The 19,252-nt window shown below is 22.9% G+C and overlaps 1 protein-coding gene across 1 annotated transcript in view; it reads right to left on the bottom strand.

Moving 5' to 3' along the window:
- The window catches only part of LOC129611582 (transcription factor mef2A), an 81,955-nt gene extending 67,680 nt beyond the window's left edge, over nt 1–14,275 (bottom strand). Inside the window, exon 1 of the mRNA XM_055524790.1 lies at nt 13,174–14,275. Coding sequence (XP_055380765.1) covers nt 13,174–14,072 — 899 coding nt within the window. The 5' untranslated portion in view covers nt 14,073–14,275. The remainder of the gene's footprint in view (nt 1–13,173) is intronic.
- Between the last annotated feature and the right edge of the window lie 4,977 nt (nt 14,276–19,252).

Raw genomic sequence — 19,252 nt, 5'->3', positions numbered from 1 at the left:
GACAAAGATCCATAATATTTTGAAGAGCTACGAGAAAATTAAAAGACTTTTTTTTTTACAAATTTCAAGTTTAAAGTACTCAATATAAACAAATACTTAGTAATCATGTGGATTACACTATAAAGCAATGTGAAGAATATTTCGTCAGCAATTTCTTCATACCTCTGTAGCTCAGTTGGTAGAGCGTTCGTCTAGAAAGCGATAGATCACTGGTTCGAGTCCAGTTTGAGGAGTAAAAGTTTTAAATTTTTCTACTTTTAACTCGTTCCTTTGATTACATCATCCATCTGTTCTGCAGTTGCATGGAGAAATTTCCATTAAGTCAATATTATTAGTGTAATAAGCACATTACTTATTAATTAACTACACGTTGTGTTAGTAATTCAATATTTAAAGACGTTGTTTTGTCCTTAAACATAATTTTTTCTGAATATAGAATTTAAATATCGTATGCTATACTTCCTAAATGCAGTTCAATGAAACTAATTTTTTGTTATTGTAATAGAAAACATTCCTTAATTTTATTAAATAATTCACACATCGTGATTTTGAAAATATATTAATATAGTAAATTTGAGCTTCAACTTAGAGTTTATAGACTTAATACCTTTTTAATTACAATATAACATAACTTAAACAATAACGTTCATAAAGAAAATTTTTTTTAAAACAAAAAAGCTCTTTTTTGAAATTCCCGTTTCCCATATTGCTTTTTCATATTTCAAAAGAAATCTAATAATAAAAACAAAAACAAAACAGAAAAACTAAATACACTATTCATTTCAATAGAATGCTAGAGGCTGTAACAGAAGAAGTAAAGGGAAAACAAGAAAAAAATTACCATTTCTTTTTCTTTCCGAGCTTAATAAACTCATACACACACACAAACACAAATATAATAGTAAATAAATACAAGTATGTGAGTTTAAAACTGCGAGTTTATAATGTTGAGTTTTGCAGATGGAAAACTGGTTTTTAAATTAACCAGCATGAATCACTTTTTCTTTTTATTAAAAAAAACAAAAAAACGCGATTTTTTTTTTCACTTTTAAATGAAATCGAAAGCATTTTGCTTGCTGATTTTTGTTGCTGTTGTTTTTCTTGTTTCTTTTACTTTTAACTTCTTGTACTTTTCCATGGTTTGGATTTGCAAAGGTGAGGAGGAGCGGTATGGTAAATCTCATCGCCGTCATTTACGTCGTGCAATATATTATTTACATCAAAAAAAAAAAAAAAACTTTCTTATTTACTTCCTTGTATTTCTCAAGACAAATTTTTTTCTCTTATTTTGTTGTTTTTTTTTTTTCTTAATTTTTACGCTATATGCTAAATTGACTTTTGGCACTATAATGTTTAACTATTTTACTTTTCTTTGTTTCCTATTACAACAGTTATGAAATTTTATTATTAAAAAAATTGTTTTGGGGAGAAAGGTTTTTCAATTTTTCAAAAGAGTATAGGTTAAAAAAAAATTTATTTTTTTTGATAGTACCTATAAAAATTTAAAAAATTCGTAAAATAATTCTCATACAAAAATTGTTAGTAAGGCAAGGCCAACAAATATTCTACTTTCATTAAAATTTTTTATCATTTTTCAAAATTGGTTTTTTTCTTATTTATTCTAACTAAAAGTGCAAGCAAAAACAAAATTAGTGCAAATTTTTAAATACAAACTTACAAAATAATATTCGAATTGAATCTGCTATAATATAAATAACTTTTAATTAATCGACACATTAATCGAGTCGGAATTTATATTGTTTTATTAGAGAATTACACACGAGTGTACATAAAATATCAAAATCGATTAGAAATCCAAATTTTTTAGGGGTTATTTATTGTTGTTAATAAAATAAATATCTAGTTCATAGAATGGATATGATCGCATATTATTGTAGGGTCTCTTGTAATACATACATACGAGTATATTACAAATGCCCTTATTAAATATTTGAAACATGTCATATAAAACCAAAATTTTAAAAAATTTTTTTATGAAGATAAAATTCATCAGAAATCATTAGAATTACAAAAAAAAGCGAATAAATTATTTAGAATTCGAAAAAACTTCTATTTTCGAAAACATCATTTTTTCGACCAATTTGTTTTGTTAGTAAATAATTCTAGTGTCGAATAGAATTCTTTTAAAATAGAACTAAATCGATTTGGTTGATTATTAATCAAGGTTCAACTAATAAATACAAGTTTATTTTTCGAAATAAACTGGTGTCATTAAAATTTTTTGAAAACTATTTATGAACTAATATTTGGACTTCAACGATCGACGTAGCTATCTATACGATCGACATAGTCCATTAACAATTTTAGTTAAAAAAAAAATAACAAAATCTTTCAACTTGTTTCAACTACACAAGCAACATAGAAAACTGAATTAAATATAATGCAAAACTAAATAAAAACTTCAATAAATTGTAAAACAAAAATGGCAATTTTAATATTTTAACAATCCAAACAGTCAAAAAAACTATTTAAAATAATTTGAAGAACGCATGGAAATTTTTCTTTTGGAAAATTCTCATAGAAAACTTTAAAAAACAAAAAAAATATGAAAATAAAAGAACAAAAAACAAAAAGAAATAACCACATAAAAATCTTAAACTCTCCAAAGTCTCCGGCTTACCATAATTAAAAAGAACTTTCATAATAGGATCACATTCTGTCAAATAAAAAAATAGAAAGAATTAAAAAATGCTTCAAAATAATATTAAAGAAAAAAATTAAGAAAAAGAATAATTAAAAAACAAAAGCTTCAAATTGAATATGAAATGTGGAGTTTAACGGTAAATTGAATATGAAATATGGGGGCTGTTTTCATAATTAAGCAACGTAATATTTTCTTTACGTATTACGTGCCATTGTGAATAGTCTCTTATGAATTATACATAAATATGAAAATAAAGTGTGAATGGAATGATATGAAAATGACAGTTTGTAAAAACTAAGGCGGAACAGTTAAAACAACCTCGCCAATCTATAGGTAGAATATTTCAATAATATAATATACAAGGCCTGGGGGTCGCAAATGAAAATTTCTATAATGTATATAATTTTATACTTAAAAAATGTCAAAATGTTAAAAAAAACTTGTACAAGAATAATTTCAATTAAAATATAATTAGACCTGCTTAATTTAATAATTTATATCCGATACCTTTGATAATGGATTAATTTTAGTAAGGTTTACAAATCATTTAAAATTAGAATAAATCAAAAATCAATTTCAGAAATTTCGATTAAGTTATTGACGTGTTTCAATTTTAATGAGATTTTGTATACAGTCAAATTTTGATGCGGTTCGGTTTATTTAAAATTCGGCAAAATTACTTATTGATTTTCAACTACTTAAAATATACTTACGATTTTAATTTAAATAGTTTCTAATACTGATTAACAACAATTCATTTTACAACTAATTATTGTATTACACTTAAATGACATTAATAAGACAAAGTTAAAAAAATTTATAGAGTTCCATAAAAGTTTGAGTTCAAATACTCTAACTTGAAAGTGTCATACACAAATACATATACATAGAAGTAATTGAGAATAGTAGTTACGGATAATTATTCTGTTAGATGGCCTTACATTTACATAAACGTCAAATTGTGAATATTTAAATTTATAGTTTTTGCTTTTACATAACACGATTTTAACACAAAACTGGGTCCATTTTCGATGCAGTTCAACCCAACTTCTTCGGAGTCGTTTAAAGTATTATCTTTCTGAATAATGAACGCAACAATTTAGTTAACCATGCGCTTTGTGACAAATTAACGTTGGTTGCAACTTCCGATAGCTCTTTACAGTTTATGTATCGCTCCAAATTTCTGATGATTACGAAGAATTTGAAACTCGAAAAATCTCATTTTGATCTTTAAATAAAGTTTCGTATTTTGAAAATGAATTCATCGCGTAATTCGGAAACTTTTCATTGGATTATTTTTTTATTATTATAAAATAAAATTTTTTTTTTGATATTTTCATTTTTCTTATTTATACAATGTAATAGTAATTTTTAAAGTAAAGACAAAATAAATAATAAAAAAGAAGAAAAATAAAAATCAAATAAAAAATACTTGAACATTAGCTAATAACCACCGTAGCGCGGCGCTCTACCAGAAGGAAAAGAAGTTTCACTTTCATTAAAACTAGGTAATGAAGATATTAGGAACTTGTTTTTGTGATTTTTTTTTCTCTCTCTCTTTCATTTCTTTTTCCACAGTTTTTTTGTTATAGTTTTATGGTTTTTCCTTCTTGTTTTTTGTTTTTGCAAATATTTTTCTAGTTTTGTTTTAATTCTTTCGTTTTTTTTTTTCTTGTTTTTCTCATTAATGGTTAATAATAATTTTTTTGTATTATAGGTAAATATCAGCTATATGTTTGTATACAATGTACCTGTACTTGTGTGTACATTAATTACACCCGTAAAACATATGTTGAATTTCATGTATGGTTTGAGCGTCATAATATGACAATTTTTCATAGACTCTGCAGTAAATATTGCTGACTTGCTTTTATATTTTAAATGTAAGTATGTGTGGATGTGTAAATATTGAAGCTTTGATTTGGTTTTATTTTTAGTTTTTGTTTTTAAAAGTTACGTGAGATGACAAGAAAAAATCTTAACACAATTTTTTCACTTGCTTGTTATTTTTTTTTTTTTTTTTTGTAGTTTAATTCCTGAAATACAAGATGTTTGTTACGCTTTAAAACTAAATTAGGAAAAATTAAAAGAGAAAAAAAAACTGCAAAAAAAAATTAAAAACAAACTATTACGTAAAATTGTTTTGCGTTCTGCGTTCTGCCCACAAAATCAGAGGAAAAAATGAAGAAGAAAAACCAACTAGAAAATGGTGAAAAAAAAATTTTTGTTTTTCCTTTTTTTTATTTTTCTTTAAAATGTTGATAAGGTTTAGTGTTTTATAAGAAAAAAATATTAAGTAAATGATAGTTTTTTTTTTTAATTAGGGAAGAAAATCATAGGAAAATAATATTAAAAAAAAAAAAGTAGATTGAAATCCGGGCGTTATCTAAGTTTTATTGAAGTAAGGAAAAATTTTATTTATGCAACTTTGTTTTTGTTTTTTGGTCTTTAATTTATGAAAGGAAAAGTACTTACTAAATTTAATCGCAGGTTAAAATATTCAAATTTCACTTTTTTTTTTTTTTTTGTTATTCAAAATGTCAATGTAATTTTAAAAGGTTTAATTGCTTTAATAGTAAATTAAATCGTAAAATTGAGGTACTCTCAAAATCATGTAAACCTACAGTACATGTAACGATTTTTATCTGTGTTTTCTCTAAAAACAAATTATTGGTACATAGGCAAACATATATTTTATCTCTCTCTCTACATTCACTGACTCCTCTTAGAGATCAAAATTTAAGTAAAATATTCACATTACATAATTAAATTTTGTTTTATTATATGTACACATATTGAAATTTAAAACCTTATCAATTAAACTACATAAATTTTATTAACGCTTTTATGGAGAGATTTATAGCTTACAATATGCATAAGTGATAATGAAGAAAGTGTTAATCCATCATGCCCTATCACTCGTCATAATTAGAAATGTGATTTACGCAAAAGTACTAAACTATAAATTGCAAAAATTAAAAGTTTTCAACTATTTTGTTATAACATTAATTTAATAGAATGCATTTTCGATGATAACCAAATTAGTTGGGATTTCTTTTTTTGCTATATAGCAATAAAGCAATAATTGGAATGGCCCATTTTTTGAGGAAATATTAAAAGCGTGTACATGCATTTTACATATACAGATCACTATCAAAATATTTAAAAGAGCATGAATTTGGCACGTTAACACGCAATAAATTAATCATAGTCCAGTTTTTCCTATATGCATTAGAAATTTTAATTATTTTGTTTTTAAATAAATATATGTATGTCCTTCATATGGTGGGCTCGGTGAGTTATTTTTTGCATTAAATACATTTTAAACATATTATATGTATCACAATAATTTTGAATATGTACACAAACATTTAAAATATTCTATATTATAATGTTGTCTCATAGAAGTTTTTGTTTCAAAAACGAGAGCAAGATGTACGAATTATTCATGTTCTGAAAATGCCGAGTTTTTAACCTATTCTCCTGTATATCATCCAATATGTGTTATGGATCCAAAAATTTTATTCCGATATGTGTATGTTGATATTATAAATAAATCTTTTTGCGCATATAATTTTGAAAAAATAAATCATAAATTCTGTGACTAAAATATAAATCATATTAGAAAAGTGGTGAAAATTAAATTAAAAAACAAAAATAAAATTTATAATTTTTTTTGCCTTTATCAAATTTTCCTGCAAATATTTAAATTATGAACGAAATTGAAAGTTTGTTTTTTTATTTTCATGCCCGAACATTGTGAGAAATTTCATAAAAAAGAATTTTAAAAATAAATTTAACACTATAATATTGTGTACCCACAAATCAAAACGTTTTAAGTCGTCTTAAATCCAAACTCGAATTGAAAAGCTCTCTATAATAATTAGCATCTACTGCATCAGTTTCTCTTAATATCATCTATCTCACTCTTATAATTTGAAAGTTATTACAATAACAAACAATCGTCTTAAAGTAACTTTCTACTTAAGTTGTTAAGATTATTAAGACCTAATCTTTTAGATTAATTAGTCAATTCAGATTTAGCGCTCTTAAGACATTTTGACTTGTAAGGTGCAGAATATAATTTTAATTAATATTTTCCATCTTTTTCTATCATACATGCGATGCGAATTTATACAATAACTCTGATTAATGTTTATTTGTTTTCATTTTCATTGAGATTTTTTTTTTTATAACATTTTGATGGGTGGCAATTTTTTATTTTTTTTTTGTGAGTTTATGTCTAACATTGTTTTGACCCGTTAAGTGGACATTATTTTGGATAGCGAAAAACTTTTTGTTTTGCACAATTTTATTGTTTTTTTGGCAAGAAAACAATAAAAACGTGAAATAAAACACAAAAAAAAAGGAAATTTCAAAAAAATGTTTGCAAAAATTTATAGCGGAATATAAAATTTAATTAACAGTAAAACAACCTAAAGAAAGTAAATAAATTTTTTTTTGAATAAAAAAAAAATATTGCAAAAGAAATTGTAAAAAGATTAAGAAGTGTGAAATTTGTTGATATTTTACTTTAGTTTCAAAAAAAAAAAACACAAATAAAAATTCATAATTAAATTATGAACGTAGTAAATTTTTGTCTTAATTATTTGCAATGATATGGTAACACAGTCAGAAAGTTTTGGTGGAAATGAAGAAAAATTTTTACATTATTTTCTTTAAATAAAATGATCATGAAATTAAAAGACTACGGGGGTAGTTTATTAGTTAAGTGTTTGGAAATTGTCTATAATTCCAAATTTAACAAAGATAACGGAAATCATTCCAAAAGAGTCTGTTGATTCGAATTTTGTTAGAATAAGCACTTGTGAATTGCTATAATAATTGAGGGACTCAGAAGTAAAGTAGCCTAACTTTCATTCCCAAAATTTTTACCACAATTAGTTAAAAAAATTAAATTTTTGGTTTAGGCCAAAAAAAAATAACGGAATATAGGAAATATTTGACTTTTTTATCGATAAAATTAAATTTGGGACCTATTTTTACATACATTTTTAACCAAAAAACAAAAATTTTGGAGTAAGGGTTAAGTCACTTTGCTTCTAAGCCGCTCAATTAGAGAGAGAAGCTTAAAATATTACATTTCAATAATTAAATTACTTTTTAATTTCTTGTAGGAGAGCCCACAGGGTTCTAGAGTATTAGAAGGTTACAGTATTATATAAAGGTTACAGTATCTTATATGTAGGATATAAGACCGTTTCTTCGTAATTTTTGATTTAAAATTTTTATTTAGCAAGCAATATTTTCAAATTTCAATTCTACTGTTTTAAAATTTTTCAACCCACCCATCTGCATTTTCAGAAAAAGATTCCTAAAATTTAAAATGATCTTTTGAACAACTCATTTCATTATTGTTTTGTCTGTCCAAATCATGCAAGAAAAATGATATAAACCTGAAATTTTATGTACAAATATTTTGCACTGTGAAAATTTTTTGGAACAAAGTTTGGGACATAATAATTTTTTTCTAATTCAATTTTTAATAATTTTGATTGGTTACCATTACATTTTTTTTATAAATTAGATCATCAATAATTAAATTAATTTTAATTAAATTTATAATTTTCCACAGTCATCTTCTCTAACTAATAAAAATTAAATTTTCGATATAATTCTAAATATTATCATAAATTTCTATTTAATTTTGTAACACAAGCATATTTAAGCTACTTGTTTGGAATTTAACCTACAACCTAAACGTTAATCCGTATTAAGGTGATATTGTAGAGTTTTTGAGATTAATTAATAAGCTCACAATATTATTTGTCTGCATCTAATACTCAATAAGATGCAATGGGGGTTTGAATTCTTTAAATAAACTGTCAAACAGTCAAAAAATTTGATTGATATTAAATTTAAGATTATTATACAAGTTAAAATGATTAATTCAAAGTAAAAGTTTGTCACTATTCTTTGTTTTTTTTATTTGTTTCGTTTCTTTTTAAAGTTCATTGGGCACGCGTAAAATATTGAATAACATTTATTAAATTTTGGTATTTAGAGAGAGAAAAAAAGCAGTAAAACAATGTGAAAAATCGATCGTGTATAAAAATTTTTTTTGTATAAAATTTTCTAAATTTTTTTTTTGTTTTAATTATTAAAACTTTTATAATTATTCGGGCATAAATCTTCCGCCAAATTTTGTCTGCCTTTTTTTTTGTTTTCAGCTTTCAGCTATCATTAAATGTTACTTGCCAGAAAATGAAAAAAAAAATGAAGTGAATTTGTGCTCGAAAACATATTCGCAATCTGAAGATCTAAAAAATTTTGAAGTATGTCTTATTATTACATATAGACTCCACAGAGCGCTGAAGTATAGCTAGACTCCGTAATTTAATGAAAAATAATAATAAAACTTCTAAACTTTAAAATACTTATGTAGGTTGAAGGGCAGAACTTTTAAAACATTTATTTTTTTGATCTAACTCTAGTGTTAAAGGAAAAATACAAGATTTAGTTGAAAATTCTTCAAAAAATTTTTTATTTTATAAAATTTTTCTTAATATGATGCGATCATGATGTCAAATTTGATGACATATTCTAAGTCGAATTCTGAATTTAAAGAACAAAATTTTATTTATAAAGTTTAAAATGCATGTGACTGTAAATATGCTTGTATACTGTTAAATATAAATTAGTCATATTTTTTAAAAAGGTGTACAATTAATTGGCTTGTTTCATTATTGAAAGTGAAAACTAATAATGATTTTTAATTTACTTTCACAATAAAGATCAAGGCTAAATAAAACATGAATTTCGTGATGTTTTGTTTCATAAATATTTAATCTAATTTATAAATTAAGTAACAAAATAAAAATTTCCTTAATTCTAATTTTCTTATAGGTAAAATTGTCACGACTTACAATGTTTGAACAAAATTTCAAATTTAATCATTAAAATGTATAACAATTTTACTTTAATTAAAAAAAACAGTAGTAGTTGCCACTAAATTGAAAATGAATAATTTGAACTTCTTAATTTTAGGCATTTTTACAATTGAAATTGGAAGTACCGGAAGTATTAAAAATAGTTTTTTATTAAAAATTAATTTTGAATTAATTTCAAATTTGCATAATTCCGAAAACTCCTAATATTGAAAATCCTTAAACTAATATCAAATTTAGAAAACTATTAAAAAAACCATCGTTGAATAATTATAGGTAATATGTAAATTAAATAGAAAAAAAATCCACAAAAATAATGTTAACAGAAAGCGGAATTGTAAGAAAAAAAATCTTCTCTCGACGTATATTATAGGTTTAAATATAAATATCTAAAATAAATAAGAAAAACAAAATAAGAATGTAATAATTTTTGTAAGAAAAACTTAAATCATACCAAAAATTCCCCAACTAATTAAAAAAAAACGCAAATTTAAAGTAAAATGAAATTTTACTTATGCGATTACTTGATAATAAAATAGTAATAGAAGCTAAATATAAGAAATAAGATCAGAAAACCACCGACAACGTTATGGGTATTTTTAAATGAAAATATTAAATATAGAAAAAATTTACTAAATTAGTAATCAATAATTCTATGCTCGTGCCAAAGCGGATATATTAAATTTCAAGTAAATATTTTAAATAAAAAAAAGTACACAGTGTTTTTTTGCCAACAGAAAAGTTATTTACTTTTCTAAGAAACAACCAAAGTGGTAAGTTGCAGTTAATTGAATTTTCAAAAACATCAAAAACATCAACAGTTTATTCTAATTGGCAACACTATATTCTTCAAAAGTCGTTTACATTAACGAAAAAACATAGATTCAGTCATTCAGTGGGAAGTGAAATATTGTACAAAATGATAGAAAACGAATAGACAAAATTATTGAAAAACACTAATGAAAAGTGTTTTCTATAGAACATTTTCAAATGCTTTCTGAATTTCGAAAATGGGTTCTTAATAGCGAAAACTCGAATAATAAAAAAACGCGGCAGAGAAACGTCATATATGTAGATTAAAAAAGAATTAATTCGTAATTTATGAACAAATATTGGCGGAACTTTTTCAAATGATATTTCCTAAAAAATACAATAATATCAAAAACAAATTTTCTAAAATTGTTGTACAACTGATTACACGCATTCAACTGTTTTCCATTTCACATTTTGGAATTTTGTAAAATTTTTCACTAAATCAAATATTTTCAATCGCCATATTATTATTTCCCTCTTCTCAATACCTTAATTTTATAACTTTTAATAGCATTTGTACTATTATGTCTGTATTATTACTGCTCGTGACATTAATTAATTATATATTCAGATGACACATATCTACATACACACAAAGTTAAAAACTATAATTTAATTGTATTTTTTTTTCTGTCATTTAATTTTTTCTCATGTATTTTGCACACGCTTATCACCAAATAAACTATGTAGAATAAATTCTTTCATACAAATATACAAAATACTATAGATATAAGTCATACATTCATATAAAATACTTATACAAATATACAATAAGCTCACGTGTCAAAAATTGTGATTGCATTTTCTTTAATAATTGCGATTATTTTGTTCTATTCGCGATAAAAACAAAAATATACTTTCGCGAAATAAAAAAAAAATTAGTGAATAAAACCAAATAAGAAATAGAGAGAAGAAAAAAGAAAAAAAATAACTAATAAGTGAAATATATATTGATTCACCCTGTTTGCATTTAATTGAAATCGAAAAGTTTCAATTGCAACTGCATACAACAATAATAATTGTAGCCCATTACATTTGCACACAATTACATTAAATACAAGAATAGAACAGGCATTATAGTAGAACTTTTCGTATATGAGTGAATTTTAAGTAAGCGAAAAGCAAAATCTACAGAATTAATAACAAAACGGATTTTATAAATTATAATGAATGCTAATTTTATTGCAACGGCTAGTTTAATATGTGTATGTACATATAATATACGATATTCATTGATTTAAGTATGTGTATGTACAAGATATACGTAAATGCATACATTATTGCTTGATTTCTACACAAAAATTTTAAATATCTTAAAATTATAGGTATGCACCCTGTTATTCCTAAATTGACTTGTCACAAAATCAAAAAGTTGAATTTAGAGTAATACAATTAAAAAATTAATTAAAATATTTTTTGAATTTTTTTAATAATAATTAAAATGTTTTTTTGCAATTAATTATAAATAGAAGCAATCTATGCGTGTACACAGGTCAAAAATTCTAGTTTAATTCAATTTTATTCAATATAGACGGAGAGTTGATCTGGTCAATTATTTGCTATGGAGACGAATAGCAAGTTTCAGAAATCTACGAGTGTGAACTAAACAAGCTTTTTTAGATTCAATATTTTAGATTTCATTCATAGAGAGACATTTGTCTTGGATTTTGTTTGATTTGCAAATATTTGATGAAATTTTAATATGTGCACGTTCTCGGATTATATTACAGAATGCTATGACAACAAAATAAATTTTGTGAACAATGTTTGATATCTTAATCAGCCATTTAACGTAAAAACTTATGTACTTACGTTATTAAGAAATACTCGTATTGTGATTTAATTGTTGAATACAATTTCTAATCTAATTATTAGGCTACAAACTAAATAATAGTTTAGTAATGTAACGTGTAAATTATTTTTCCTAGAATATGTGTTTTTGCAAAGAAAATTACATGAGAGTAGCAATATCAGTCTAATACTCATAAATTTTCCAAAAAATTTTATTTTTAACGTGACTTTTGATGTTCTTTACATTGCAATTCATTCCATGGTTCTACTCACATAAATTTTAATAATTATAAATGATTCATTATTAGTTACAAACTGATTAGCAAATTTATAATACCATTTTTAAAATAAAGCTGTTATATGAGTTATAAAAAAGTACATATATATTTAATAAAATTGAGCTATTCATATTCTCCCTTTGACTAAGTTTTTATATTGCTATACCACAAGATATTTTATAAATTTCGTCATTTTGGTACTTGAATGGAAAAATTTCATACCTGATCAGTAATATTATTTTTATATATATACATATATATGACATATGAAATTGCTGACGTCAAAAAATATAATTTTATATGCGAACTTTTAGTCAAACAGTTGTTAAAATAACGTGCAAAATTTTTTTAACTATATTTTCTTATGGGGTTTATAACGTTGTCATTTGTATACTATGTCATGTGTGCCATTCAACAACGTTTCGGTAGAAGTAATATTAATTATATAGGAAAATTTACTTAGTAAATTAACATCAATATTTTGTACATAGAATGGAGCAGCTTGGATAATTTGAATGCTAAAAATTGAAATTTTCGTTCTTAATAAAAATTGTGCTTTTAATACTATACTTAATTTAAAATAATCAAATATTTAAAGGACATTCCTTACTATACATGATCTATGGACTTATTATACATAATCTATTACAACTTGTAAAATCTAAATATATAAAAGAAAATTTAAAAGGAAATTAATAAAAAATAATAATTTTAAAACTGACCTGCTTGTATTAGAAATCTCTTATTATGTAAATGATTTCCAAGTAAACTGTTATTATTTTGCATACTGCTATTATTATTACCGTTATTATTATTGTTACTATTGTTATTATTATTATTATTACTATTACTGTTATTATTATTATTGTTATTATTATTATTTGAATTATTATTACTATTACCATTTTGTGTTGTTAAATTATTTTGATTTTGATTAAATGCTGCTTGCATATAATGATTATCACTATAAATTCTTTGATAACATGCCAAACTTGGCATTGTCCATGAATTATTTGATCTATGATGAAAATTTCCAGTCCCAAATATTGAATGAGCATTAGTTGAATTAAGTAAATGTTGTGATAATTGTGAATTTTGATGATGATGATGATTATGATGATGATGTTGTTGTTGTTGCTGCTGTTGTTGTTGCTGCTGTTGCTGTTGCTGATGATGATTTTGTTGTGGTTGATGATGTTCATGAGGTTGATGTTGTGATAAATTATGTTGTTGTTGTTGTGAAGATAATTGTTGATTTGTTTGTTGTTGCTGTTGTTGCTGATGATTTTGTTGTTGATTTTGTTGTTGTTGCTGTTGTTGCTGCTGCTGCTGTTGCTGTTGTTGAGTTGCAGCATTTATTGATGCAATATCATTCCAACGGTTTTGATGTTGTTGTTGTGGTGAATTTGAATTTGTATGATTACTTGAATTTGTACTTGAAGTTGATGAATTTGCTGAACTATTACTATGTCCACCATTTCTGCTAGGCGGTTGCGTTCGTTGTTGTTGCTGTTGTTGTTGTTGACCAGTTGTAGACATTTGTGGAAAATATCCATTTAATGAATTATTACAATGTTCATTAAAAAATGTATTACACGTTCCTGTATCAGCTGCCATTTTTTTTTATTTTGCTTTAGAATGTTTTTAAAATTTTATTTGTTTAATTATTTTTTTTTTAATTGTTTCTAGGAGTTTTTTGTTTATATAATGACAATAAAATCACTACTAAGATTGATTATTTTTTTTTCCTAAAAATTTTGTTTTTTAAATTTTTGAAGTTATTTCTATAACTTTTATCACTTTTAACGATTTATAAAGAAATGCTCAAGTTTTTGATTAGATGATTTATTAGAAAAGCATATGATTTTGGTTGTTTGTTGAAATTTAGTAAAATTGAAATCTGTCATTTTTACCATTAAATTATTAATTACAGAATTTTATATTTTAAATTCTTATTGTAATTCTTTTGTTTTTTTCAAGTTTTTGTTTTTAAGATGAATTTATTGAATAATTACAAAATAGTTTCATTTTTATTCAATTTCATATAATTTTTAATAGTATAATTGTTTGTATAAATTTGAATCCTTTTGAAATAATTTGTATATCTTTTAATTATAAAATGTCCCTTTCTTTTTTCTTTTATATTTTATTTATTTTGATTTTTATAAATACATTTTTGTTTTATTTGCCTTTTAATTTCCTTATTCTTTTAAAATTCTTTTAATATTTGATTTTGTATGTTATGTCAACACAATAACCCAATATCAAGAAAACCTTTAAGAGAAAAGACTTACACGGAAAAAGAGCAGAATTGGACATATTATAATAGCCTAAAATTTATGTTTCTGTTTTACCCTAATTTGTTTTTGGGTATTGCGTGATTTGATTTAAAAATTTACCCTGTATTATGTAAGAGTAAAATTATTAAAATTTATTTTACGGTTGAAAAATTTTGAATATCCCTTTCAAAAATTAAAAAAGAAATTGGAAGTATTAAAGAATAGGAATGCACCTATTACATGATGGGATTACGTGATCACCTAATCTATGCACAATACTCTACATAAAATAAGGCTCTCAAATGGCTATATAATATACGTGAGAAGGTTGGCTTTTTCATTGTATACTCATTTAAGTTTTTCTTTTCAAAAACATAATGTGCAAAACCTTAATTTTGTATTAGCCTCAAATTTCGCATAGTAAATGAAAATATCAAAAATTTAATAATATTTTCCCGAAAATTTTGTTTAAAATTAATAAAAATGAAATGTAAAAAATTGCATATTCTTTAGGAGTTTTATTTAATTTATTTCAAATTAAATTTAATTATAGCTATCTTTCTCAATTTCTCTTTTAATATTTTCATTTATTTATATCCAACCAGTGTCTAAAAATGTGACTATCGTCGTCGTCAATTTGAAATAAACAAATATTTTTCTTTTCTAATTTCAAATATTTTATATGTGTATGTGTATATCATATGTACATATTAATATTTATATGCATTTTATTTAAGATATGTGTTTGTACTTTTCTATAATATGTGGACTAATTTTAATTAAAATATTTGATATATTTTGTATGTTGTGCTAACACAACTTTATATATATATATTGTAATATTACAATTTACACGAAATTTTATTATTAAAATCATACACAAAAACAAAAATATAATAATTTAATTTAATAATATAATTAATTAATAATAAAATTTCAATTAATTTATAAAATTACAGAATATTTTCGTGTTTCTAAAAACAAAATAAATAAACAATGTAATTACAGAAATAATAATAACAATAATATAAAAGAAAAATATTCTGTAAAAAATAGCAGCATTCTTAATAATATTCTTTAACAAACACATCCATATTTAAATATACATACATATTAAATGCAATATGCATATACATATACACATATAATTTAATACAAATATTGAGATATTGTTATACGTATAATATATATATATATATATGTAAGTATATCACTAAATCACTAATACATTTCCGATGTTTGATTGTTTTTTTTGTTAGTATATATATTAAAGGTTTTATTCTGGTCGTATTGTATGCAGAAAAATTTTTATTATTAAAATAAAAATTCACACATTTTTACACGTGATTGCACGAGTTTTAGTATTTTTTTCTGTTTTTTTCTTTATTTTTTATTATTTTTAAATGCGCGTAATAAGAATTTTAAATATTTCACCCATTTATTACTTTTAGGATTTTTTTTTTATATTTATTATTTTTGTTATAATTATTAAAAAAAAAATATAGCAAAATTATAATATTAAAGGTTAAAACTTAAAATATTTTTAATATAATTTTAATATTAAATTAATATTGTAAAATTTACAAAACAAAAAATAATATTGCATTTGTTTTTTGATAATAAAATAAAATTTATAAAAAAAATATTCACTGAAATTTCACAATAATTGTTAATTATATAAAATTCACTGTTTTTTTTAAAATCTTTTCAAAAATATCACACTTTTATAATTTTTAATAATTTTAAAAAATTCACTGCTTTTAATACATTTAATAAATTCACTACACTTTATAACATTTTAACTGTAATATATTTGATTTGCAAAAAACAAAATTCTGCACTTAAGTCAAAATGGAAGGAGAAAATTAAAATAATTATAAATTCTTAAAAAAATATATTTAATATTTTCGAATTTATTAAATTTAATTTTTATAATATTGTAATTTTGCAATTAATTATTTTTTAATTCACAATATTAAATTACAATTTTAATTCACAATATTAAATTAAAATCTTAACTGTAAATTATCACTTTCCTGTTTGTCAAACTCATACTTTATTAATTTCACACATTTACATATACATACATATATATTTATTGAAAAAATAAAAATAAAATAGATTTTCAAAATTATTTTTCAATTCATTTAAATTTATTTTACAGTAATAAATTTTTTATTTTAAATAAAAACTGTTATACAAATTTGGAAGTTATTAATTGATATTTAATTTTTGAAAAATTGTAAATTAATTTTATAAATTTAAAAATAAAATTATGAATTTAATTGTTGATAATTAAATTGTAATAATTTTTTGTTTTTAAATCTTAAATACTTCACTTTTATATTAAATAATTTTTGTCTGATGTCGAAATAGAATTGTTTTTCAATTTAATCTTTGATTATTCTCTTTCGTTTTTGTTTTTTTCTCAAATTAAGTTTTGTGCAATAATTTTAATAATTATATATTAAAATAAACAAGAAGAACCGTTTTGAATATTTAATATTTTTTTTTTTTAGGTCTCAAATTTAATTTAAAATCTTGTTCAGAAATTTGAATTCTTTTCCTTGCTCGATTTTAAAAATAAAATTCTTTTTGATTACAATTTCAATTACATATGTAAAATAAGTCAAATATGCAATTATGTAGATTATTATAAAAATCTAGAAAGCGAACTATTCACGACGAATATAATAAACTTTCTATACTTTAATATTTTTATAACCGATCTGAAAAGCCTTACTTTCTATAATATGGCGGTTTAAAGTTAAGCAGAGAATGTAAAGCTAAATAAATAGATTTATAAATTTTATTTTGTTCTTATATTTCTCTTTTGATTTTGATTTTTTTTGTTTTTTGTTTTTTGATTATTTTTGTTATTATTTTGTCGAAAGAATAACAAGGAAATAAAAAGAATAAACAGCAGAAAAATAAAAAAAGAAAAACAAAATTTCACCCTGTACTTTGTGTACAATTTGATTACAAGTATTGGTAATTATTTTTATTATTATAAAATGTATGTATGTATGTACGAACATAGATATAGGGAGCAAAAAAAGGGTATCTAACGAATACATAGAGAAAAATATTTTTTTCATTTGGTTTTATTTACGTAGAAATTTTTCCTATTGAATATTAAAAATGACGAATTGTTGATATTTTTTCTTTTTTTTTGTTTTTCAAAAATCTTGTAAACGATGATTTGAATTCGATATTAAATGTTTGTTTGTATGTATGTATGTATGGATGTACTGATATGAAAATTTACGGGGTACAAAATATACGGGTGTGTAGTTTTGTATTGAAAATTTTGAAATTCTTTTTATGTTTTTGTTCTTATTTTCTCTGTTTTTTTTTTGTCACAGGTAAAAAGCATCAAATATAACAGATGAAAATTTAATTTTGTTGTTTTTATTGTTAACAAAAATATATACATACATATTTGTATGTATATATATTACACGCTCAGGTCATATACATATTATAGCAAAAAAAAAATGGAAAAAAAATATACAAATTTTAATAATAAAACCAATCATATTTATGGGACTGTATAGGATTTACATTTTTATTTTAAATGGACCGGTATAGAAAGAAAATATTTTAAGAATAGAGAAAGTAATTTTATTTATATATGTATATATTATACATACGTATATGCAAATGCAATAGTTTATAATTTAAATAGAGCACTTTATACTTCTCTCTTAAGAAATTTTTATTCTCAAATCTCAATACAAATTAGTGACAATATAATATTTTCAGGTATTGTGCGATTGCATTGCCATCTCTAAAATAAATGATTTTAATAAAGTTGTTTACACGTGGAAATGATATTTGCGCAAATAGTGTCTTGTATGTCAAAGAAAAGTTTATTAAATATTTACTATTAGTGTATTCAAATTACTATTAACAATTTTTGTTACTTTTAACATCTTATTTTTAGAAATAATGAATTTTTCAGAAAAATTCAGTTTGGGATTAAATATTACAATTTTTACTTTAAATTCTAAAGCTTTAAGAGAAAATTTTCCAACTTATGGAAAAATGAACGCTTTTGTAGAATAAAAATAAGCTTAAAATTTAGATTTAATTGTTTTACAAGACAAATAGAATTCCTGATTTTCTCTACTTTATTCCAGGTCCTCAAAATTAAGGGAGATATAATAATCAAATTTTAGAAGGGATATAAATAAAAGCATAAAGGACTTCAATATATTTTTAAAATTTGTCGGATTTGAATTTGGCTAGATTATAGAAGTAGCAAGTTCAAATTTCTTCTTCTGTTCACAATTCTGTTCAACAACTTCTGTTCACAATTTCGAAAAAAATTGTGGTACATTCACAATATTTAAGTATGACTAGATCAAATTAAATAGGATTTAAATATTTCAAAGCTGTCCTGAACTTGGCTTAGGTGAACATTATTGACTTTATTCTTATTAAACAAGTGTTTTAGCGTATAGTTCAATTGTTAATTATAAAAATTGTAAATTATAAAAATAAACAGGTTACATT

Source organism: Condylostylus longicornis, unplaced genomic scaffold (genome assembly GCF_029603195.1).
Source record: "Condylostylus longicornis isolate FDR11 unplaced genomic scaffold, ASM2960319v2 ptg000053l, whole genome shotgun sequence".
Classification (NCBI taxonomy): Eukaryota; Metazoa; Arthropoda; class Insecta; order Diptera; family Dolichopodidae; genus Condylostylus; species Condylostylus longicornis.
Note: the sequence above shows the minus strand (reverse complement) of the source record. Positions and strands in the feature narration are given on the sequence as shown.